Source organism: Triticum urartu, chromosome 7, assembly GCF_003073215.2.
Source record: "Triticum urartu cultivar G1812 chromosome 7, Tu2.1, whole genome shotgun sequence".
Lineage (NCBI taxonomy): Eukaryota > Viridiplantae > Streptophyta > Magnoliopsida > Poales > Poaceae > Triticum > Triticum urartu.
The window spans coordinates 530,778,344-530,802,722 of record NC_053028.1 but is presented as its reverse complement, the minus strand read 5'-3'; the positions used below and the strand labels follow the sequence as shown (position 1 = coordinate 530,802,722).

At 45.0% G+C, this 24,379-nt stretch overlaps 4 protein-coding genes across 6 annotated transcripts; 2 read left to right on the top strand and 2 right to left on the bottom strand.

The window, feature by feature from the left end:
* The first annotated feature begins 6,396 nt into the window (after positions 1 to 6,396).
* LOC125524249 (putative protein phosphatase 2C 24) lies at positions 6,397 to 7,835 on the top strand. Its single transcript, XM_048689328.1, has one exon. The coding sequence runs from the start codon at positions 6,585 to 6,587 to the stop codon at positions 7,542 to 7,544; it is 960 nt and encodes a 319-aa protein (XP_048545285.1). The 5' UTR covers positions 6,397 to 6,584; the 3' UTR covers positions 7,545 to 7,835.
* Positions 7,836 to 7,913: 78 nt separating this feature from the next.
* Positions 7,914 to 11,308, bottom strand: LOC125524247. Of its 3 annotated transcripts, none has more exons than XM_048689324.1 (8): positions 11,087 to 11,308; positions 10,858 to 10,992; positions 10,346 to 10,545; positions 9,870 to 10,013; positions 9,503 to 9,717; positions 9,167 to 9,425; positions 8,781 to 8,939; positions 7,914 to 8,413 (listed from the first exon to the last, which is right to left on the bottom strand). In XM_048689324.1, the coding sequence occupies exons 1-7, from the start codon at positions 11,169 to 11,171 to the stop codon at positions 8,811 to 8,813; spliced, it is 1,167 nt and encodes a 388-aa protein (XP_048545281.1). In that variant the 5' UTR covers positions 11,172 to 11,308; the 3' UTR covers positions 7,914 to 8,413; positions 8,781 to 8,810. The 3 variants fall into 3 exon arrangements, with proteins under 3 accessions (XP_048545281.1, XP_048545280.1, XP_048545282.1); XM_048689323.1 differs by having other exon boundaries at positions 7,914 to 8,362; XM_048689325.1 differs by having other exon boundaries at positions 7,914 to 8,320.
* Positions 11,309 to 11,361: 53 nt separating this feature from the next.
* On the top strand, positions 11,362 to 15,506 carry LOC125524248 (histone deacetylase 2). The gene is made up of 13 exons (XM_048689327.1): positions 11,362 to 11,649; positions 11,727 to 11,782; positions 11,877 to 11,994; positions 12,072 to 12,134; positions 12,358 to 12,426; positions 12,533 to 12,699; positions 13,039 to 13,103; positions 13,180 to 13,226; positions 13,736 to 13,780; positions 13,865 to 13,915; positions 14,410 to 14,496; positions 14,852 to 14,939; positions 15,028 to 15,506. The coding sequence occupies exons 1-13, from the start codon at positions 11,533 to 11,535 to the stop codon at positions 15,120 to 15,122; spliced, it is 1,068 nt and encodes a 355-aa protein (XP_048545284.1). The 5' UTR covers positions 11,362 to 11,532; the 3' UTR covers positions 15,123 to 15,506.
* Positions 15,418 to 21,148, bottom strand: LOC125524246 (putative transcription factor bHLH041). The gene is made up of 7 exons (XM_048689322.1): positions 20,848 to 21,148; positions 20,660 to 20,758; positions 20,475 to 20,580; positions 20,327 to 20,341; positions 19,517 to 20,230; positions 19,043 to 19,420; positions 15,418 to 16,248 (listed from the first exon to the last, which is right to left on the bottom strand). The coding sequence occupies exons 1-7, from the start codon at positions 20,970 to 20,972 to the stop codon at positions 16,135 to 16,137; spliced, it is 1,551 nt and encodes a 516-aa protein (XP_048545279.1). The 5' UTR covers positions 20,973 to 21,148; the 3' UTR covers positions 15,418 to 16,134.
* Positions 21,149 to 24,379: the final 3,231 nt, after the last annotated feature.

Here is a 24,379-nt window from a genome sequence, read left to right as displayed (position 1 = left end):
TCGATCTCCTTGCTCAAAGCACCTCTCACAAAACTACTTGGGGAGATTGTTCCTTGGTATGTGACTCCTCCATTAGTCCAATTAGTTTTTGTTCTAGTGCTTTATTCATTGCAAATTTTTGCTACTTAGATGACCCTGTTCTTGAGCTTGCATGTCAAATTTATATGGTCAAAAGTAGTTTTGATGCATGATATAGGCCCTAGGCACTTGTAGGAGTAGTTGCTATCAATATTATTGAGTTTGGTTTACTTTTATTTTGAAGTTACTAAAAAAATTTAGAATTTTTCAGAGGAAGAAAAATGCTTAGGAAAATGTTCCAAGGTGGTTCCTCAAGGAAGCAAGGACCCAGGCTTGCAATGCGTGATGCTGATGAAGAGCCACCAAGAGACGCTCCAGTGCGTCCTTGTGAGTGGCCTTCTGAAAATTTTATGGATCGAGCAGGAATTAAAGAAGAATTTAATGCATATTTGCGTAACGCCGATCTTGTGAGTTTCGAGGAAGAGAAGTGCAGTCAGTATCACAACCTCACCAGTACCTTTCTGAGGAGGTTTGAATTCTCAACTTCACGTAATTCTCCAACTGTCCTGTTTCATCTTTATGGTAATTCCTATACTATGGACTTAGAGGATTTTACCACTGCATGCAAACTTCCACAATGGGGTAGTATAAGGGATCCTCGCAAATCTGAATTTAGAGATTTTCTTGCTAGCATAATTGTGGGAGAATCTAGAGATATTACACAAGCTACCATAGGGAGCATTCACTTTCCTGCTATACATTACTTTGCTCTCTTCATAGGTATATGGATTAATGGTAAAGATGAGGCATGTCACATGTGTGTCCCTGACCTCAGTATTCTTAGGAGTGCTGTGTTAGCAGATAAATCTTATAATTTGGGAGCCATTGTTGCACGTAGGTTGCATCTTAATAGATTTAATGGTGATTTCTTTGGTGGAATTTATGCAACCCGCATAGCTAATTTTCTTGGTGTAGCCATATGCGAAGATGATATTGAATTACCTCCGGCTTATCTAGATTTAATGCTATGGTTCACCACCAGTTTGTCGAGAGGAACGAATCACCTCTCCAGTATCGACTAATCTTTGACAGACGTCGTGCTGTCCGTATTACTCTCCCTGCTCCTGCCTTCTTTGATTATCAGGCAAGAGGAAGATATACTATCACCAGAGAGGAGGCAGATGAGTACGAGAGGAGAGCGGAGGCCGCTCGTCGCCACGCTGCAGCTCAGTAGGCGATAGCCGCTACATCGCAGTACGACCCCAACTATTATTATGGATATCCGCCAGGACAGCCGTGGCCATAGACCAACTTAGGCCAAAAGCCTAAGCTTGGGGGAGTATGTATTTCCCACCGACATTACATTTATGTTCACACACTCATTGCTAGATGTCGGTGCTTATACTTTTTCATTGTATCATCCATGCTAGTTTATTTTCCTTTTTATGCTTTCTTCTTGTGTGTTTAATAAACCTTAAGAAAAACAAAAAAATTAGTTGTAGCTTTTAATCGGTTTAATTTCCATGCTTGTAGTAGTAATTAAAAAGAAAACCCAAAAAGATTTCCTGTTCTTCTTTTGCTTGTTGGGAGCTTTCCCGTGTAAATAGTTTTATTTCTTTTCTTTCCTTTGGGGGTCGATAGGAGAAGACCATAATTAAATTGTTGAAATGGCTCTTATATGCATTATTGTTTATCTGACCAAAGAGCCCATATTGCCTTGTCTTCTCCTATTTATTGAATGCCTGCAGATTCCAGCTTAGTCCAATGCATGAGCACTATTATTATTATTCACATCATTCGATCGTGCAAGTGAAAGGCAACTATGATGATATATGATGGACTGGCTGAGATGAGAAAAGTTGGTATGAACTCGACCTCTTTTGTTTTTGTAAATATGATTAGTTCATCGTTCCTGATTCAGCCTATTATGAATAAACATGTTTGCAATGACAACTAGAGATCATAGTTTCTTGTGCCATGCTTGATTAGCTATGAGTTATAATCGTTTACCTTGCGTGCCAACATGCTATTGAAATAGTTGTGATGTGGTATGATAGGGTGGTATCCTCCTCTGAATGATTTAAGTGACTTGACTTGGCGCATGTTCACGCATGTAGTTGAAACAAAATCAACATAGCCTTCACGATATTTATGTTCATGGTGGATTATATCCTACTCATGCTTGCATTTGGTGTTGATTAATTTTAATGCATGTTCATGACTGTTGTCGCTCTCTAGCTGGTCGCTTCCCAGTCTTTTGCTAGCCTTCACCTGTACTAAGCGGGAATGCTGCTTGTGCATCCAAACTCCTTAAACCCCAAAGTTATTCCACACGAGTCCACTATACCTACCTATATACGGTATCTACCTGCCGTTCCAAGTAAATTTGTATGTGCCAAACTCTAAACCTTCAAATAAATATCCTGTTTTGTATGCTCGAATAGCTCATGTATCAACTAGGGCTGTCTGTATCTCCATGTTAGGCGGGTTATTCTCAAGAGGAGTGGACTCCGCTCCTCACTCACGAGATAAATGGCTGGTCACCGGGATGCCCAGTCCCATACTTTATGCAAACTAAATCAAAATAATTGCAAACAAAACTCCCCCTGGGACTCTTGTTAGTTGGAGGAACTTGTTGTTTCGAGCAAGCCATGGATTGATGCTTGTTGGTGGAAGGGGGAGTATAAACTTTACCATTCTGTTTGAGAATAGCCTATAATGTGTGTAGCATGGAAGATATCGCCATCTCTTGGTTTTTATGTTGACAATGAAATTATACCGCTCAAAATATTATTCACCTATGTTTCAAAACCGAGCTCTGGCACCTCTACAAATCCCCGATTCCCTCTGCGAAGAGCCTATCTATTTACTTTTATGCCGAGTCATCATCCTCTTATTAAAAGACACCAGTTGGAGAGCACCGCTGTCATTTGCATTCATTATTGTTAGTTTACATTGAGTATGACTTGATTGGATCTATTTTACCATGAATTATAATGTCTAGTCAGTCCTTGGTCTTTAAAGGTGCTCTACATTTATGTTTTGCGGTCTCAAAAAGGGCTAGCGAGATACCATCTTGTTATATCATATTATGATTGTTTTGAGAAAGTGTTGTCATCCGAGATTTATTATTATGGCTCGCTAGTTGACTATGCTATTGATATGAGTAAACTTGAGACCTATGCGTTATTGTGAATGTGGTTAGTTATAATCTTTGCTGAAAACTTGAATGCTGACTTTACATATTTACAACAACAAGAGCAAACAGAGTTTGTAAAAGTTTTTCTTTATCACTTTCAGTTTGTCAACTGAATTGCTTGAGGACAAGCAAAGGTTTAAGCTTGGGGGAGTTGATACGTCTCCGTCCTATCTACTTTTCCAAACACTTTTGCCCTTGTTTTGGACTCTAACTTGCATGATTTGAATGGAACTAACCCGGACTGACGCTGTTTTCAGCAGAATTACCATGGTGTTATTTATGTGCAGAAACAAACATTCTCGGAATGACCTGAAACTTCACGGAGCAACTTTTCAGAAAATATGAAAAATACCTGCAAAAGATGAAGGCCAGGGGGCCCACCACCTCTCCACGAGAGTGGGGGCGCGCCTGCCCCCCTAGGGCGCGCCCCCTACCTCATGGGCCCCCTGTTGCCTCTCCGACTCCAACTCCAACTCTATATATTGTGTTTCAGGGAGAAAAAAAATCAGAGAGAAGAAATCATTGCGTTTTACGATACGGAGCCGCCGCCAAGCCCTAAAACCTCTCGGGAGGGCTGATTTGGAGTCCGTTTGGGGCTCCGGAGAGGGGAATCCGTCGCCATCATCATCATCAACCATCCTCCATCACCAATTTCATGATGCTCACCGCCGTGCGTGAGTAATTCCATCATAGGCTTGCTGGACGGTGATGGGTTGGATGAGATCTATCATGTAATCGAGTTAGTTTTGTTAGGGTTTGATCCCTAGTATCCACTGTGTTCTGAGATTGATGTTGTTATGACTTTGCTATGCTTAATGCTTATCACTAGGGCCCGAGTGCCATGATTTCAGATCTGAACCTATTATTTTTTCATCAATATATGAGTGTTCTTGATCCTATCTTGCAAGTCTATAGTCACCTATTATGTGTTATGATCCGTTAACCCCGAAGTGACAATAATCGGGATACTTACCGGTGATGACCGTAGTTTGAGGAGTTCATGTATTCACTATGTGTTAATGCTTTGTTCCGGTTCTCTATTAAAAGGAGGCCTTAATATCCCTTAGTTTCCGTAAGGACCCCGCTGCCACGGGAGGGTAGGACAAAATATGTCATGCAAGTTCTTTTCCATAAGCACGTATGACTATATTCGGAATACATGCCTACATTACATTGACGAACTGGAGCTAGTTCTGTGTCACCCTAGGTCATGTCTTGTTGAGCTCCACCATTGCTACACCTCCATTTTGCTCATTAATCTCAATTCCTCCACCCAAACTTGTTGAAACTTTGAGGATTGGGAGAGCAAGACCCGATCTACACTTTGACCAAACCAAATCGTGTTCCCCATAATATTTGTCCACCATTGACTTGTTACTCTTGGAGCTTGGGCTCCTAGGCGGTTAGAGGTTCCTTCGGAAACTTTCTTGCTTGTGGTGTGCTCCAGAGAAGTTTGTAAAGGTGTGGTGGTCGCCTTCAAGACCAACCCCGAGTGATCCGAGGCTCATCCGTTGGGGTGACTCGAAGAAGATTACCGTGAGCCTTCAGTGGCGTTCCGCAAGCTTTGGCTCCGGCACCGCTCCAAACGGAGAGTAGCTCTTCCCCAAGGAAGAGTGAACTTCTGGATAAAATCCGCGTCCTCGTCTCACTTGTGGTTAATCCTTTCCCACACCTTACTTTGCTTTGTATGCTTGTTGGCTTGCTACTTAGATTGTTGCCTGGCATTTTTAGCTTGGAGCTTACTTGTCATATAGGTTGCATTCACCTAGTTGCATATCTAGTGAACCCTATTTATCCACTAAGCCCTAAAATTATTAAGAAAGATTAAAATTTGTAGTCTCCTATTCACCCCCCTCTAATCGACCGTATCGATCCTTTCAATTGGTATCAGAGCCTCGTGCTCTAATATTAAGGTTTTACAACCTTTGACGATATGGTCGATCTAGGGAATGAGGGAGGTGGCGCACCCATTGCGGAGGATGGTCAAAACCTACCCCTCGCCACGCCCGAGGCACTTGGTGCCCCGGTCGTTGCTCCCGCCGCTCCTATTAACCCGGGTGCCCCTTTGACCGCGGCCGATATTCTTTCAATGTTTGCAGACCGCAAAGCATCTATATATGTTGTAATAAGTTCGGTCCTCGGTCAAGGAGGAAATTGATGCTTGCTTAAAGCCCTCGACATCCGCATCAAACTCATTTGATCCAAATGCCATTCATGATGCGGATGACTCGAGAGAACCTCTTGCATCTCCGGCTCATACTCAAGTTCCCACGTACAATGTCGTGGAATCTTTTTACTCACCTCAACCTTTGCAACACCCTCGCATTAATCTTGTTGGGCATACGCCCCCTTTGAAAGCTAATGCGTTTGCTAAGTGAAAGATAGATATGAAGTCTTACATGCGCAGTGCTTCAACCCAACTGTGGTGGATTGTGGTTAATGGATTCAACCCCAAGGATCCAATGAATCTCACTCCAAGAGAAGCGATTGATGACCAACTCAATGCAACCGCACACAACATGTTGCGCATCGCTGTGACCGAAGACTATAGTGACTTCATTGCTCTCCTTAAAACCGCAAAGGAAATATGGGATTGCCTTGAGGAGGCTCTCGAAGGAGATGGCAAATTTATTGTGAAGAGGATGACAATTTTAATTTAAGTATGATGGCAAATTTACATCTCCGGAACATGATTTTTTTTACTATGTAGCATCTTAAATATACTTGCATAGCCATAGCATTTTTTAATTTATTTCCATGGCAAAAGGACTGCATTTTTGTCATGGCAAAAATACTTTTTATTCACATTGCAAATTTTAGTTTAAGTTGCCATGGCAAATTTCCTGGTTTTTAAAGACATGGCTTTTATTTGTCATAGCAAAGAAAAACAAAATTATGGCCTTTTTATTATGTTTCGCTACTGGCTTTTTTCTCCGTTTTTATATTTGCAGGAAAGGGCGCGAACCGAAATCGTTCCTATTTCGGTCTGGGAACGTTCAACCAATATCGACATCCTAAAAAAAAAGGCTGCAGTGACCCCATCCTACGGTATACGATACTCCTGTACCGTATCGGAAGCGAGTCCTATACGGTCTGCTTCTACGCGCGTCAGCTCGAAGGCAAAGCAGAGCCAACAACTCCCGCCCCGCGAATTCGAATACGAAGAGGAGCCGCAAGCGCTGGCGCGCCTGCGAAGAAACGCGGGAGCTCGCGAAGCCAAGAACCCTAGCGCGATCGATCGCGAGCGAGTAGTATAATAAGCCAGGAGGACCAAGAACTCGATCGATCCATCGACCGCCCGAGAACCCCAAGCCAGAGGGAGCAAAGGACTCGCGCGCCCGATCCATCGAGAACTCCAGCGAGGCCAATGGAGGCGCCGCCGCAGATCCGCCAAACCCTAAGCGAGATCAGCAGCCGGACCCACGCGGCCCTCCGGATCGCCGTGGGCATCCGCCTCGGGAGCCTGCCGCCCTCCGCCGCCGCTGGCCGCGAGGACGTCGCGAGTTACGCCGCCTCCCTGGCGCGGCAGCTGCAGCCGCGCGCGCGGCGGAGCAATCCCACCACGGGCGCGGCCTTGAGGATGAGCGCCGCGTCGTGCTACTTGCCGGAGCACGACGAGGACGCGCACTTCTTCCACGCCGGCGTCATCGGCGTCGCGGACGGCGTCGGGGGATGCCGCCTGGAGGGCCTGGACGCCGCCGCGTTCTCGCGCGGGCTCATGGCGAGCGCCCTGTCGGAGGTCGTGGCGTCCTCCTCCGCCGCGCCGCCGCCGCCGGGCGGCGTCTGCCCCTACGCGCTGCTGGAGAAGGCGTACCAGCAGACGACCGCGTCCGGCACGCCGGCGGCGTCCACGGCCGTCATCGTGTCGCTCGCCGGCAGGGTCCTCAGGTGGGCGTACGTCGGCGACAGCGGCTTCGCCGTGTTCCGCGACGGCCGGATCCTGCACCGGTCGCAGCCGCAGCAGTGCTACTTCAACTGCCCGTTCCAGCTCAGCTCCGACTCCGACGACAGCAACAAGGTCAGCGACGCGGCAGTGGGCGAGATCGCCGTGGAGGAAGGAGACGTGGTGGTGGTCGCGTCCGACGGGCTCTTCGACAACGTGTTCGACGCGATGCTGGAGAAGATCGTGCAGTCGGGCCAGGCGCTCAGCTTCACGCCGAAAAACATGGCCGACATCATCGCCAGCCAGGCTTACGCCGCGGCGAGGCGTACCCAGGACACGCCCTTCAGCGTCGCCGCCCGGGAACACGGACGGAATAAAACCGGAGGGAAGAAGGACGACACCACCGTCGTCGTCGCCTTCATCGAGTCTCGGGACATGGCATGATCTTACCATAGCTACCTAGGGATGCAGTGATGAGCATCAGTATAGGAGTTAGCATGGTCGTATCATATGTAGTGGTGTCTGTTATTACATCAGGAGTTGGTAACTTCGTATGGTCTTGCTACCATGAGACTTAGCATGATCTTACCGAAGCTACAGTGTGTCATCACATTCCTTGGTTAAATCAATTATATTATTCTTTCTTAGTACAATGTATTACTGGCTTCCTTGGTTAAAGATTCTTTGGAAATGTATTACTGGCTTCGTTGGTTAAAGATTCTTTGGAAATGTATTACTAGCTTCGTTGGGTAAAGATTCTTTGGAAATGTATTACTAGCTTCGTTGGGTAAAAGCCATCATAAAACTACAGGATAAGAGAATCGAGTACCGCCTGACGTTCCTCATTTAAAAAGGCACCATCATTTGTCAAAACAACCTGTACTGGAAGTGAAAATTTTCCAGTAGCCTCATCAGCCACAACCAAGAAACTGTTACAGCATGAATAGTGATGAAGGGTTAGGGTGACAAAGCTACTAAAAGCCATCACCAAAACAACTGGTGAGTTCCTACATGATCACCCTGCTACTCCTAACCAATATCGTGTATGAATGCTCCACCGTCCACGGGGAGCCTTGCCACCAATCTCTCGTACTGCCGAGCTACCCTCAACAGTCTGGATCACCCTGTTTTCCTTCTGCGCAACCTGAGTTCCTCATGACTCTATTTGCATTATGTGGCGCTTGAATTCTTGTAATCACTCAGAACTGCAGAGTTGGAGCCTGTGACAAATAGATACATATATGGTGCTCAACAAGGATCAACTGTGAAAAGAAGACAAGGCTGTTTCAGAGCAAAGCACACTTTGTAGAAACCTGTAAACAAGTTATAAGCCGTACATAAAGCATTAGACAAACAAGGGGGCTGAGGAGCAAAAGGAGAAACCCGCCCCAAAAATCTAGGGCTTCGTGAATATGAACTAAATCCTTTTGTGTTTTCTTTCATATATAAAATAAAATGTAAACAAAGACTACTAAACCTTGTTCAGTTAAACCTCTCTCAAAGAGGATTGGAAAGGATTTGAGGAGGATTTTGACTTGTAGGGGATTTCATCCTCCTAAATCCCCTTCAAACCTCTTCCAACTGAACAAGTCCTAATTGTGTTGAATGAACTAAGATGAAGGAAAATAAAGCACAAAATGCTGAACCAGCTTGTGATGTCTATAAGGAGAGAAAAAGTACCAGAAGTAACTTCAGTGTGGAACAAAAGGTTCAGAAGTCATATTTTGTTCTGCCACTCTTCAAGATTAGGCACAACATATCAGATAATTGAGAGGTTGAATTGTAGAAATCCCATGCCTCGAGCATCAAACGCTTTCTTGAACCTTTGAAATGGACAACCTAAGAACATTATATCAGATTTGGCATGTTATCATATATTTAATGAAAAAAATGCTGGATATATTAACATGCCCCAAAATCAGCAAGCGGAACACTGGACAAGTGGCAACAATGAAAAGCAGTGTACTAGTAATATAACTGTGCAACTAGTGGTTAAACAAAGCTAAATTTTATCACGAGGAGAACATGGATAGAATAAGTTCTTAAGAGTAGGAAACATACTGTACCTTAACATCCAAGGGCATACCATGAAACTGTCCAGCACCCTCAGGTGGAGTCCAATTATAAACTTCACAAGGCAAAAACAGAACAGATGCTCCATTGACTTCACCAGTAAATGTTTCATGCCTAGAAAACTTCCCAAAGGCTGATGGTAGATAAGACTTCACAACCCATGCCAGTGCTAACTGATCACCAAGCATGCGGGACGCCTTCATATACTTTAGATTGTATGCTTTAAGAACCTCGTTGAAGAAGTCGATAGCCCTGAAAGCAAATGACGGAATTATTTAACTCAATGCCAAGTTTTCATACCAAGATCTGTTACATAGATGTTCACTTACTTAGAGATGCCATCTCTGGTCCCTCTCACCGCTACAAATCCAGAGTTCAAGGGTTGGCCTTTGTTATTACGAAAAGTAAGAGCAAGGTGCCAATGAGGATAGCTCGTGAAGATATGTCCAAGATCCTCAACCACTGCCATATCAGAGTCAGTGAAAACAAAATGACGAACACAGTTCACACGGTCAACCTCCTCAAGTTTTAGCTCTAGAAAGGCCTACATATGGACCAGTCACACAAATATATCAGTCTTCTGAAAAAATTAACACATACAGATGGTTGCATGCAGTAATATTTCCAAATCATGCAACCAGTACTTCCGAAAAAAGCATATGCAGGAAGATGTTTGCATGAAGCATACAAACTTACAATGTAGGACTTGATCCTCTGAAGCATCAGGTTGCCCCGAGAATAATTTCCCTCGATAGGCAGTATTGAGGCCTTCCCTTGATTTATTGACAACTTGGATTTAGGATCAGTCAATATTATCACATTGCTTTTTGGCATTGACACCTACATAGTTCTATAAATAAGATCAGATGTTAAGCAAACATCCTTGCAATAGATAATGCAGGAAGATCATGTGTTCCTTCTACTTTTTGAGGATTCAATTTATATGCCAGAAGGCAATCAAACATACTACATAAAAGAAGAGGGGAGTCAGAGTGGTATCAATGTTCTATTTACAGTGTTCGCTGTAATTTCTTCTCTTTCTCTACTACCATTGAACTACTCTCAGTATTCTCTTAGCTGACAGTGATTATGAATCATTCCCAACATGATAAGAAATTCAATTATCTTCATAGTTAGTGGACAGCACAAACAAGAGGAAAAGGAAGATCCACCTGTATGAAGCTGATGAAAGTGTTAAGAATGGCCATGGACCTTTCCTCCTTGCTATAAAAATGCTTTCCAACAGTTACAACATCCGATGACCGTTTGCCAGCCCCAGCTGGGTCAGAACTATAGGTTGTGAATACTGTAACAAAAGAAACATGCTCTCCCGGTTCACTTGACAAGCTTATCTTATTCACAGCTTTAAGTCCTGGAGAAAATGGTAAAATGCAGTCAGTGGATACACAATAGATGCTGATTCCGTTCACGCTACAGAAGTATGAATAATCTTATGTGGTATCCTGCAGCATTAACTGGCACTATTAAGCATACACAGGACATTCTAGACCGTGATCAATTTTACATTCAGAACAGCATGTTACAATCTTTAAGCACTGATAACGGGATTCTCGTTTCCTAATCTCCTTGGAGTTGTTTCAAACTGGTACAATGCAGTTAGAGCTTACAGTGCAAATGAGAATCACAAGTCACAATGCGAGCAACCGAAACTAAGAGGAGAAACCTTGGCACTGGAGGCGATCGGGGCGGCCCTGGCCGGCGGCAGGGCCGAGCACGAGGCGGTCGGGACGCTTCGGCAGAGCGGGAGGCGGCATGCCCAGCTCCCTCTCCGGCGCCCAGCTCAAGCGCAGCCTGGAAACTGCAAGAAGCGACACCAGATTGGATCGTCAGCAGGGCGAACCGCGCAGTGTGTGTGCTGGAATCGAGGGGTGGAAGGCGTCGCGGGGCCGTACCGGAGTAGATTAACGGCGCGAGGAGGATGAGGAGCAGCAGCGGGATGAGGGGGACGCCGCGGCTTCGGGGCCTCGAGATCGCCATGGAAGCGGCGGCAGCGGAGCGAGAGCGAGTTTCCCCTCGGCGGCGGCGGTGGATATTTTACATTCAGCCACCGTTCTTCCGCGTAAATTGCATTCGTGCGCTCCAAACTCCAGAGATTCCGTGAAGCAAGGGAAGGAGGGCTAGCAATGCAAATATCCAACTTCACAAGAACTTTCTCAGAAAAAGTAGAGCACCGCCACGCCAGCGAGTGATTCTGATTCTCCCGAGCCCCATCGCCATGGCGCCTCTGCCCCGCGGGAGGTAAGCGGCAACACAACGCAACTCCCAGCCCAGAGCCCGCGAGACCATTCGCCCCCTCTCCATCCCCGCCCGAGCCCTCTCGTCCAGGCCGGCGGCCGGGATGTCCTCGTCGTCCGCCGCCGCCGGCGCCTCCGTGCCGGGGGCCACGCCGGCGGACGCCCTCCGCCGCAACCGTATCATCTCCAGCAAGCTCTACTTCGACGTGCCGGGCTCCAAGGTCAGTCGTCCGTCCGGGAGACGCTCCTCCGTTCACCCCCGATCACCCGTTAATCCGTGGCTGCGGTTGCCTGGCAGGCTCCGGTGGTCTACTCCACGGCGTACGACATCGCCTTCCTCGGCATCGAGAAGATGTGAGCTGCCCTGCTTCCCGCCTCTCCTCCACCGTCTGCCTAGCTGCGTAGACGTGCATCGGACCATGGCTTACGCGCGTCCTGTGATGTGCAGGCACCCGTTCGATTCCTCCAAATGGGGCCGCATATGCAGGTTCCTCACCAAAGAAGGCCACCTGGAGAAGAACCGAGTGGTGGAGCCATTGGAGGCTTCCAGGGAAGACCTGCTGGTGGTAGGAAACAATCTGTTTTCACTTGGTTCATACTGTCTGATACCCTTTAAGTTTGTTCCATGGCTCTGCTTGGCCAGGTTCACACGGAGGCATACTTGAACAGCCTCAAGAGCAGCTTCAGGGTTGCAGCCATTGTAGAGGTACTAGTTTCTCAGGGGAAGTTGAATTGGTGGCCTGATTGATAGTTTGATACTCCCTCCGTTCACAAGACTACATACGTACTGAAATGAGTGAACAAACACACTAAAGCATGTCTATATACGTTCGATTCAGAAAAAAAAAGTTAGAACGTCTTATATTTATGAACGGAGGGAGTAGCAAATTACGATGGCACGGTTTGCTAAACGAGATGTTTTATCTCAGGTTCCTCCATTAACGCTCATTCCTAATTGGCTCGTACAGCAAAGGCTACTGTACCCCTTCCGGAAACAGGTGATCTCTCGTGATTCGGTGCTCCCGTCTGTACTGAGAAGTACCAGGTGCATAATTTGGGTACCACTGCCAGGGAAACTCTGTAAGCTAGTTCTTTCTTCCATAGGTGGGTGGGTCCATTTTATCAGCTAAACTTGCGCTTGAGAGAGGATGGGCGATTAATGTCGGTGGAGGGTTTCACCATTGTTCGGCGGAGGAAGGGGGTGGATTTTGTGCATACGCTGATATTACGCTCTGCATTCAGTTTGCGTTTGTCCGTCTGGATATTTCAAGGTGAGAAGCCTATACTGGCTGGACTGTAGCTGTAGAAACTATGTTCCTTTAATCTCTGCAAACTATTTGTTTGGCTTATATAACATATGTGCTTGCCTGACAGCTGTAAATATATTCTGTCAAATATCTGTGTTGGTAAGCATCCTCTGTCATGCCAATCTTGCTTTATTCCCTAGGGATTTTGCTATGCTTGTTCGCATCTTCGCAAGCACCTTATGCTGCTTGGCTAGTTACCTAGTACATGTGTGGGCAGTGAATGCAAGGATGCAAACCAATATGTACATTGCTTACTAACTATTTTAGCTTCATAAGCACCTATTCCCATTTAAATACTTGCAGAGTAATGATCATAGATCTGGATGCTCACCAAGGAAATGGTCATGAGAAGGATTTTGCTCATGATGGTATGTCATATATTTTGTTCTCGTATGCATTTTGTTTTCACTACGATGACACAGTGATGCCGATTTTCACTTGCAGGAAGGGTTTACATTTTGGACATGTACAATGCTGGAATTTATCCGTTTGTAAGAACCACAATCTAGAATTCTTGTCACACCTGTGGAACGTCAATTTTTTGCTGCTGGTGGTTATGCTCTGACTACCCTTATGCAATATGTGGTTAAGGATTGCTTATGGTGTAGAGGTTATTTATCAAGAATTTTTGTCCGTGTCCTGGTGTTGAGCATAAGTTTTCTTCCCTATCCCATAAATGCATATTCTACATCATGTTTTGGAAGATACCATCCAGTTCTTTTTTCGAGAAAACGCAAAAAGATTTTGCGTTTCATTTCATTGAAAAGGAGAAGAGTTCGGTACAAATAGGCATTTACCAGAACTAAAAGAACAGCAGTCAGCTGTGTACATAAATCAATTTTTAGTGTTGCTATGATATCTATGACACCCACTCTTCGAAGATTAGTCTGTTGTTATTGTCACCAGCCTTAACTTCAGTCATTGTGTATTATCATTCCGTTTTACTTAGTACTAGTAATATTTCTTATGTTCTATGTGAACTGATGTGACTTTATTTTAGGATCATGCTGCTAAGCGATATATTGATCAGAAAGTTGAGTTAGTTGTAAGTTGGACTTTGCAAGCTGTTGATCATATTTTTCTTCATTTAATTCAAATATGAGTTGAGTGCACCATTGTGCATTTTCAGAGTGGGACAGAAACAGATGATTACTTGGATCAGCTTGACAAGGCTTTGAAGGTACCTTCACACTATTATAGATGGGGTGCTCGCTAATATTTGCATTTATAAATGGAGTTGTCCTATGCACTGCAATTCTTAGGGACAAATAGGTGAAAGATGTTATGTTAGGTGCCATATATTATACTACCTCTGTACCAAGATGTAGACGTTTTTTGGTTTTGCATAGGACATAGAAAACGTCTTACAGTTTGTTATGGATTGAGGGAGTATATGACATGATTTATGTTCTGAAGCTTATACTAAACTGGATGTAGAGGTGACTTTTAATATACTATTTTAGAATGTGATATAAAAGCATCGATGGTATTGAATGAAGTTATTTGCATCTATCTTCAACTGAAAAGGAGGTTTGAAATGGGAAAATAATATATGATGAGTTCAAAGCAGTTGGCACTTTCCCTTTAACTATTAATTCTTGTTGTCCGCAATTTAAATATAATTATTTTTACCAAACGCTATTTAGAATTCCTTTTGGAGCATGTTGTTTGCAGGTCGCCCAAACTAGATTCCAGCCCCAGCTTATTATTTATAATGCTGGGACAGACATCCTGGATGGTGATCCATTGGGCAACTTGAAGGTACTTCTCTGATCAACTCAATATTTTGACAAAGATCAGGTCCATAAGTAACTCCCTGTGCAGAATGTAGGTGCAACCTGCATAATTTTTCTAATGTTATTATCCTAAAGATTACAGAACTTAACCATGAACGCATAATTGCAACATGACTTGGTATGTTTCAATAATTCTCTTCCTAAGCTAGAATTTTCTGCCTACAACAGTAAACTGGAAAATAAATCATTGGGCGCAGAAGTATAATAAACAATAAATACTTATAAACAACATATTATTGCCTTTGTTTTGCTTGTGTTCCCTGCACTAATTAGTGTTATACTGTTATACTGCTGCTGCATGCTTTCTCCCCAAATTCTAGATAAGCCCTGAAGGTGTGGTTATCAGAGATGAGAAGGTGTTCAGATTTGCAAAAGATCAGAACATTCCACTTGTCATGATGACATCAGGTGAGCGGCTTCTCCTGCACTCTGTGTTTTTTGTTCCTTTCTGCGAATGACATACCGATTTGCTCATGCCCCACCCACCCCTTCTCAGGAGGCTACATGAAGTCGAGCGCACGTGTAATCGCAGATTCGATTACCAATCTCTCACAGAAGGACTTGATACAGCTAGGTAGCCAGCCAGACTAAAAGAGGAGCCTCTGCCACCCACAAGCGTTCAAACTGAAGGGCACATCCACATCCACTGGATGTATAGTGTGTAAGAAGAGGTTTACAGTTCTGTCATATTAGCATGTACTATAAATCACAAAAAGTCTTGTCACCTTGTACATACTGTCATAAGGCCTTTGTTTCCAAGAAGATTACGCAACAGGGAAGCTGAGAGCGCCATGATGACAAGAGAGATAACACCCGGAGATCGCCGTTGATCCCCATCGTCAAACTATACTATATACTATACGGGTTTCAGTTACTATTTTCTTGTGGGAAGCCAATAAATACTGCTTGAAGAATCTGCACTGTATAGATCTTGAAGGTTATCAAGAAGAGATATAGTATGATGTTTTTTTGTCATGCCGGCTTTCCTGACAAGACCATTTTTTGGGGCTTTCATCATCGGTTTGTTGGATGGTATCTGTTTTGTAATTCCTGCTACTTGGAACTCTGGTTCCTTCCCTTTTAGAATCATGACAGCTCTCGGCGGAAAGAAACAGATAGTTGAAGCTGCCAGGAAACCATCTTGGTAGTTTTTTTAGGGGTGACCATCTTGGTAGTTGGCACTGAACCACCGAGCTTCATCATCCAGTGCTCGAATTTGATGCCAGGCTACTCCTTTCAAACAAAATTCGTCAGTGCCTAGAGCCGACTCATATACTGTGCAGGAAGTTGACCAACTCTGGTGCCAGCAAAAAGGAAAATTCGGAAAACCGATTCATCTCATGTCAAAACTGCAACATCAGGCCTTGCATAGACGACAAGTAACTACTGTACTAGCTATCAGCAAGCCGAGGACTACGTTACACTAAAATAGGAGGCCTTCAATCTTGACCCGACACTACCAAAACTCAACAACAATGCTACATGGGTAAAAGACGAGAGAAAGAAAAAAAAAGAGAGGCCGCCATTGCGACCAAACACAGTCATTTTCCTGCCTCCTTCTCGGGCTCCCTGACACGGACAATACTCAATACCAACATCCTGCCTACGGCGACCTTGGGGGTGGCACCGGCGGCGGCGTCTTCGTCACCGCGTCCTCGACGACCTTCGCCAGAGCTTCCTCGAGCCGTGTCGCGTCGACGGCGTCGTCGCCAGCCTCCTGCAGCAACATTTGAAAGGTTCGTCAGCCTCCGGTTAATAAGCTTCATCGGTAAGTACCCTGACCGCGTCTATGTCCAGTTTAAATTAACCCAGTCATGCCAGGTCGCTGGAACTCCTTGATCACTGTCGTACGTATCTACTCCCTCCGTCTTATATTATGAGACGGAGGAAATAATACTCTGTCATTGTCAGTGTCGGAAAGACACATCAATTAAGAAACTAACTACGGCAGATGTTTCCTTGATGATGATATTGCATCAAGTCTGCATTTTTCTTAAACCGGATCAAGAAGGCATGGCAGCTGGCTAAAAGAAGACCATGGCTAATTCGCAGCGCGGTTTGAAGAAAGTATTTTACTTGTGGCAGTGAAAAGTGAGACCTGGTTGAAGAGAATGCCTGAAGGAAGAGCGATGGCTCTGCTGCTTTGCTTGGTTTTACTTGGTCACATATCCAGTTTCTTGGTCATAATTCGTGGCCACATGGCAATGGAGCCTTGAAGGCTTGGAAACGTGTGTAATTCAGGCAGGAGTATATTCAGCTATATATGATTGTTTAACTGGTCAAAAGCGAGTCATGTCTACTAAAACGTAAAACCAATTCAAACAGCCGGATTAACTTAATGCTGGTTTGACGCGTGTCCGGTTCTCAGGAAAACTAACTTTGACCTAGCACAGCTTTCATCAGCGTAGTCGCTGGCTAGTCTAGATTCTTCGAATCTTCCGTAAAAATGGTCTAGCTGAGGTCAATCACGCTAATTTTCCCTTCCTGTCGAGCATGAAAGCTAGTCAACCCCACACCAAATTAAATATTAGTACTATCTCCTTTTCGGTTTGTAAGGCCCACAAAATTTCCTAGATTGATAATTTCACCAACAAAATATGAGTTACGTATCACAAAAATATAACATTATAAATATTCAAATGTTACGTTTTCTAACGAAGTAACTTTCGCAATATACAATTCGTATTACATACTAGGTTGAATTGTTGATCTAGAAATATGCGTGGGCCTTATAAACCGGAAAATATGGGAGTAATACTTCTCCGTGTGTGTTCTGAAATTTATCTTTGACTAAGGATTTTGAGTAATAAAATGTGGTGTACTCCTTCCTTTCCGTTTGAAAGATTATATCTCTTTTGTTTCTTTTTTGCTTTTCTAATTTGTTAGTCCTATTTTTATTGCTCTATATCACATGTTTGGATTTTGATGCACATTAAATTGCTACATGCAAGGATTAAGGCTAGTCATAGTGAGAAGTATCATATACTAGTATCATGCATATGATACTAGTGTATAATACTACTTTTATAATGCATAGTATCATAAAGTAGTATCACAGATGATCATATTTATTGTCATGCATGACACAAAGTAGCATAACATTTAACATGACACGGTATCAACATATGTTACTCTAACCCTCTCTTTCTTCTTTAATTGTGTGTCACATAAGCATGTTTGCTAGTCCCAAGTGCATGTTATCGGTTATGTTACTCCCACTATGGCCAGCCTAAGGTGGTGTTTGGTTCTCTAGTCCTAGGACTTTTTCTAGTCCCGACTAAAAAGTCCATAGTCCCTAAAAAGTCCCTCCCTATTTGTTTCCAGAGACTAAAAAGTCCCTAGTCCCTTCTTAGAGGTTATAAAATGACCATGTTGCCCCTAGTATATAAAAAAATAACAATTAAATAACACCATGGGGTGGCGGGCCAATGGGTGCATGGAGGGGCATTGTTGGAAAAGTCCCAAAAAGACTCTCCTTGAGAGTCTTCTTCATTTAGTCCCAAATGCCTAGTTTAGTCCCTAAAAAGTCCCTCCCGTTTGGTAAAAAAGTCTCTAAGAGGGACTTTTTCTAGTCCCTACACAAAAAAGTCCCTAGAAACAAACACCCCTAAATGAAAACTCACAAATACATGTAAATTCCTGCTCTGCCACTCATGCATGTGTTGTAGTTAATATAAATTAATACGTTAGTAAAGAAAAATGAGTGCGCTAATTGAGTACTTTTGCAAACTACGAAATACATTTCATCACCCTCCATCTGTCTTAGTTGAGGAGATTTTTTAATTGATCCTGAAGGAAGGGAGCATGTGTCAAATAATTATACCATCCAAGACTTATTTCCAGTAGGAATCTAACAATATAATTTTTTTTAACGTTGGATTAAATTTGGTGGATTATAACATAAACCACCCATCCAAGAAGCGTGTCATTCACATGGTATACCCCAAAAACTGTATAGCGCTATATTTGTCTTGAAAAATAATTTTAAAATATTAAAAAAACAATATTCCATGTACATAGTTAAAAGAGAGGAGGTCAAAGTTGCTCACGAGAGGCTATGCAAAATCCAAAACGTTCTACTAAATCAATGATGATTAATATGGATCGGAGGGAGTATTTGGGAACGAAATGTTAGTTGAACTCTACTCACTAGTGCAACACATGCGAACCTGTGGTTGGATGGTTAGAGGGACTGTAGTATCCCCAACCCACCAGGGTTCAAATCTTGGTGTGCGCATTTATTTCTGGATTTGTTTCAGGATTTTCGGTGATGCGCATTCAGTGGAAGGAGACGTTTCCGTCGACGACGAGGTGCCTACGATGACTTCGTAAATCTCAAGATAATATGTCGGCTCAGTCTTTCGAAGGTGCTCATAAGGATAAGATGTACGTGTATGCTTTTACAAGGGTGAGTGTATGCGCGTGTATACGAGCGCTTATGTGTTAAAAAAAAGCGCAACACATGCGACCATACGGAGGAAACGAAGCGGTACGACCGTACGAGCTCTTACCGCGATCCGCAATGTGAGGCTGGCCCGTGCAAGCGCGCTGCTCTGTTGTCTCGCCTCCACGGACAGCACGGCGAAACACCCGGCGTCCTTGAGCCGCGCGAGCAGCGGGGTCAGCAAGTCCGACATGTCGCACTCCGCCCGCACCGTCACCCGCACGCTCACCTCCCGCGACTGCTGACCTGGCGTCGCCGACGTCGACGTCGACGCCCCGGTGGTCACCTCCACCTCCACCGTTTTCCCCGAGGGGTCAAAGCCTGGGCTCTGGTTCAGGCCGAGCCGCGCTTCGAGCTGCAGGTTCTTCTCTCTGAGCTGGGACACCTGGGATACCAGCCTCGCCATGTACTCCGTCGTGCTCGCGAGGACGTTGGCCTTGTCTTTCTGCAGAACGAATGGAGTGAACGATCGCGATGAGATGCTGCTGTGAATCGTGCATCCATGGCGAGATGATCTTGGGTTTGGACTTTGGAGTCGTACCTTGGAACCGGGAGGGAGCAGAGCTCTGAGTGTCTGGAAGCTGTCGTTGAGCCGCTCGCGCCGGCGCCGCTCCGAGATCACGTGGTGCAGCTGGCTGGTGGTGGACGGCGCGCTGCTGCCCTCGTGGCGCGCCGTGGCGAGCTCCGTCCGGTTGCGCGTTGCCGTGTGCACGCTCGCCAGGAGGGAGATGCACGCCTTCATCATCCTCTGCCCCGGCGCGCCTGGCCGCGGCCGCGCCCTTGGCGAGAGCGCCGCGCGATACGGCTTGAACGCCGTCGTCCGCCGCGGCGACGAGCGGTGGCTGGCCAGCCAGGGCGGACACGGCGGAGGCGGCAGCGTGGAGGTGCTCGACGGACCGGAGGAGGGGGTGACCGCGAGCATTGCCTGCGCCATTAAGGCATAATCGTCGGCTTCGGCCATCGGCGCGAGCAAGCCGGCCAGCGGCGACGCCTGCATCATCGGTGGCCGCGTGGATGGCTCGCCCGCCGCTGCTACCGGCGTCGCCATTGCGCGAATGAGAGAGGAGTACTCCGGGCTCCCGATGGAGAGTGACGGCACGGGGGAGGACGAGGACGACAGCCCTGTCGGCGGCAGCTGGAGGAGGTCCTCCAGGAAGGACTGGTGCACGTGGTCCGCCACCGCCGCCGCTGCCACCGATGTAGTCGACAGCCCGATCTCGATCTCGCCGCTCTCGCAGCCCATGAACACCGCCATCTGCCGTGATCACCAGATCAACCCATGTACAAATGAATATATGCGCCATTGACGCAATGCGTAAAAACAATGAGGCGTCGCCGTTGATGTACGTACCTTCGTGCCGGCTTCCTGCAGGGACAAACAGAGAGAAACGAGCAAAAGGTCAGCCATCAGCTTCAAAGTTCAAACGCAGACCGAACTATCGCAATCGATGGTCTGCAACTGCAAGATGGAAGAGAAGTTTTCGTAGACGCTGACTGACATGGTAGAACTGCTGCTGCACCTGCAGCGACGCCGACGCCGTCAGGTCCGGCTCCGGCAGCTCCACGTACGCGCGGCCCTCCCTGTACGCCCACCCCGGCACGCACCTGCATGCTCGACCAGCCATCGTCAGAGAGAATGGGTCTCGAAGAAGCTGAGGACCGAGCTGTGCATTGCAATGCGTACCCGCTTACGACGGCGCAGAGCGCTCCCCGGTACGCCTCGAAGCTCGCCCGTGCGCGAGCACCGCCGCCGCCGATCCACGCGTCCAAGCAGAACAAATGGCTGGCGAGCACCGCAGCAAAATACGCCGTAAAGAGCAAAGGACAGAAAGACTCGAGAAGACCAACGGCGCCGCAGCGCGGCGTACGAACCTGGACGGGAGCTGGGCGGTCACCGGCGCCCAGAGGCAGAGGTAGAGGCAGCCGGGGACGCGCGCCGCCGCGCGCTCCAGGACGAGCGCCCGGGGCACGGCCGCGAGCGCGAAGACGGAGTCCATAGGCACCGAAACCACCGTGCGGGGGCCGTCCCTCTCATCTTAGGAGGCCGCCGGCTCCAAGGTCCATGGCCGTTGCGCTCTGTCTCTGACCGGCGCGTACTACCGCCGCCATGAGGGCGGGCGCGCGCGCGTATGTATGTGGAGGCTGGAGAGAATCGAGTCGATGTGGCAGGCTGGCAGCCGGGAGTTGGTGAGAGGGTCGGGTCGTTTGAAAAGTACAAAATGCACGTGGACTCGTTCAAACTTTCAAAGGCATGTGGGATGGGAGGATTTATCCTACGGTTGTAAGCACGGCTTGCCTAATTTGGAAACATTTACCTTTCTTTATCGGGGTATAATAATACTAGGAGAACTTAATCGCATTCACGTCAAAGTACTCCCCCTTTCTCTGAGTTGGGTCCAAATATGAAAACAGAGTAAAAACATTCCGCATTTTCGGAGGGAAAACGAAAATGGAGCCGAAATGTGAAAGCAGAAATGAAACTTTCCAAAACAAAAATGCAAACGATTTTTTTACACGGAACGGAAAAAACATAATAGTGTCTTTTGACGAAACATACCTGAAAATATTTTTTTTTCATTTCCGTGGATGTTTAATGTGGACCTATGACCGCTTTATGGCCCAACTATCAAACAACACACAATGGCTCAATGAGCAGAATGACCCATGTGAGGCCCATTTTGTAATATCACGCACGTACTCAACTAGACTCCAGGAGCAATTGTCCGGTACTACTATAATACTATGCCAAGTCATTGACTTAATCATATTATTTTCTTACCATGCTAAAATTGATTAAGTTTGTTGGTTTGATTGTGTTTTCCTCTATGGTTCAAAGGATTTTCAAGTTCCAATCAATACCCACTCCCATTGTTGTGTCCGCTTCGTATTCACTATCCGCTTGTTTCTAGTAGTGTTTGTTTTCATATTCATTTTTGAGTTTCTCTATTCGTTTCCGCTTCCATAAAAATATGAAAACACATGTGATAGCACCCAGTTTTGTCTTTTTCCACTCCGTTTTCATCCTCGTCCCTATTTGCATATCATCATCATTTTTTCACAGTTTAACTTTGACTATCAATAAAACAAATAAGACAAAGTAATCTGCCATACAACTGAAAAATGGCAATCTGCCATAAAGATATACCCCCAGAAACTTTCTTCAAAATGATTTCAAGGGTATAATTTTTGTTTCATATAATAAATTTTATTGGATAATTCATGATCTAAGTTGTGCAGTAGATGTGTGTGCGCCATGTAACTATGTACAAAGAAGGTAAAAATTACGTAGAAGAATAACACACAAATCTTAAGGGCCTTCCAAAAAAGTGGAGAAAAATATTTGTATGGTCCAAAGAATTGGAGGGAAAAAAGAGGAGAAAAATATTTGTATGGTCCAAAGTACTTTCCCTTTTGTGACATTATTCATTCGTATGGTCCAAAGAATTGGAGGGAAAAAAGTATTTGATCTTAATTTCAAAGGAAACCCCGAAAATTACAATCTTCATATACCTCTTTTCAGAATTCCTATATATGAAGTACATGTCTAATGTTCTTAGAGACATAATACCATTTTAGCTATACCTTTTCATGTTGTTTAACTTTGGTTTGACGATGTTTATTAGGATTCATGTATTTTTCCATCTATTGTGGGGACTTAGTTGCAAAATTATAGTTTATTAGGATTGATGTGTTTCTCTATCCCCATGAACCAAAACTAAACTTCACAAAAATTATGTGTCTTTCAACCATCTACCTTGCACATGCACTCATATCATATTTGTGTGTTTCTTTCTACTCCTATTAGAATCCTGTGAACCAAAGAGACCCTTATTGTATTCTATTGGAATGTATTTGCCTATAATAGCCCATAAGAGGATGCTATAGCAAGGCCATTCTCACTATGTTTGAGGATCTTTCAACCATCACTCTATTTTAAGTGAAATGTTTGTTTACAAAAAAGAGGTTGAGGCCGCCAACCTCTGCATCAATGTGATTAACAAAGTCATTTTTACAAAAGGTAGAACTAGAGAGTTGAATTGTGGCAAGTGCCAAAAAACATGGATGGCAAAGCCCATGTGCACTCTATAGTTTGTAAGAGAGACTATCACTATTCTCAAGCAGCCCAAGACCTAAGTATGTAGGATATGGGGCTAAGGAACTAGGATGTATGCTGGTTCAGAACACCAAAGAAGTTTCTTTCTTCAAAACATGCCAACCCAATGGCCATTATTAGTGTGAGCTCTGGACAGTTGAATGAGACCACATTATCCTACGGGTTCCATGCAATGCTTTATTGGAACTGAGCATGGAGAGCCAACTTTCATGGGAATAATACTTTTCTTGTGAGATTTCCCAACAAAACAAAATTGGTGGAGCTGAATAGTTTCAAGCTTTTTTATTTGATGAGCACTGGTGTTGTGATTGAAGTGGATTTTTGGAATCCTAGCAATAAGGCTAAGGGCAACCTTCTTACAATCTGGCTTTGTAATGACATGGGTAACTGACTCCTTTAGACACTGTCTTGGAGCCTGTGAGATAGGGTCTGCTCTTGGCCCAATGGTTGAAATTGATGTGGAAAACCTTAACTCCAAGAGGAAATTAGATTTAAAGTGAGAGTGAAGGATTTTCATACAATTCCTATAGGCACATAAATAACCACTAAAGAGTTGATGTTGTATGCTATCGCGTTTTAACAAGCACGGAAGGATCAGAAAACTTGTTGTTATAAAAATATATTGTTGATCAATTTCTAGACAGTCCAGAAGACGCAGACACCCCAACCACCATAAGATGTTTCTCATGTTTATTAAATTTAGTAATCCAAACATCAAACAAAGCATGTATAGTATGAGGCAAATCCAACAAATTAAAGCAGATTTCGAAGTGTTCCAAAGCATTCTAGAGGTAGAGCATTGCATGAAAAGAGGATCAACATATTCGTCCTTGCCTCAAAAAGGACGATGTTTACTACTAGTCGAGCCTCTCCTGGTTAGGTTCTCTTTAATTAAGACACCTTTTCTAAGCACCAACCACATAAAGACTTTAATCCGAGGAGGTATTTTGACTTTCCAAAGAAAATTGTGAGGAAATTTAGTCCCATCCTCAATTAGGTGTCTATAATATGATTTAACAGAGTAAATTTCACATTTGGTTAAGGTCCATCTAACAATATCCTTTTGATTAGTGAGCTCAAGATTCTCACAATCCTCATTAGTATGATCTCGTAATTCTAAAGAATCCCCCATGTCGGGCCTAAGACCGCCACCACAGCCATGGGGGAGCGGGGCGACCAAGTCATGGCACAGATCTAACTGCAATCACTCCACACTGATGTGCCCGACCTAGAGTATCCACCACGTTCTCGAGGTCGTTGACCCAACAACCAATGTGTGAATAGAAGTAG

What these genes read in the sequence shown, in the direction of transcription:
- LOC125524249 (XM_048689328.1), top strand. Translation starts at nt 6,585, where the DNA reads ATGGAGGCGCCGCCGCAGATCCGCCAAACCCTAAGCGAGATCAGCAGC.
- LOC125524247 (XM_048689324.1), bottom strand. Translation starts at nt 11,171, where the DNA reads ATGGCGATCTCGAGGCCCCGAAGCCGCGGCGTCCCCCTCATCCCGCTG. An exon ending in CGCGCCGTTAATCTACTCCG is followed by an intron (nt 10,993 to 11,086) that starts GTACGGCCCCGC and finishes CGCTTCTTGCAG; the next exon opens with TTTCCAGGCTGCGCTTGAGC. An exon ending in CTTTCATCAGCTTCATACAG is followed by an intron (nt 10,014 to 10,345) that starts GTGGATCTTCCT and finishes AGAACTATGTAG; the next exon opens with GTGTCAATGCCAAAAAGCAA.
- LOC125524248 (XM_048689327.1), top strand. Translation starts at nt 11,533, where the DNA reads ATGTCCTCGTCGTCCGCCGCCGCCGGCGCCTCCGTGCCGGGGGCCACG. An exon ending in TTCCTCGGCATCGAGAAGAT is followed by an intron (nt 11,783 to 11,876) that starts GTGAGCTGCCCT and finishes TGTGATGTGCAG; the next exon opens with GCACCCGTTCGATTCCTCCA. An exon ending in AGCTTGACAAGGCTTTGAAG is followed by an intron (nt 13,916 to 14,409) that starts GTACCTTCACAC and finishes TGTTGTTTGCAG; the next exon opens with GTCGCCCAAACTAGATTCCA.
- LOC125524246 (XM_048689322.1), bottom strand. Translation starts at nt 20,972, where the DNA reads ATGGACTCCGTCTTCGCGCTCGCGGCCGTGCCCCGGGCGCTCGTCCTG. An exon ending in CTCTGCGCCGTCGTAAGCGG is followed by an intron (nt 20,581 to 20,659) that starts GTACGCATTGCA and finishes TCGAGCATGCAG; the next exon opens with GTGCGTGCCGGGGTGGGCGT. An exon ending in TGCTCCCTCCCGGTTCCAAG is followed by an intron (nt 19,421 to 19,516) that starts GTACGACTCCAA and finishes TTCGTTCTGCAG; the next exon opens with AAAGACAAGGCCAACGTCCT.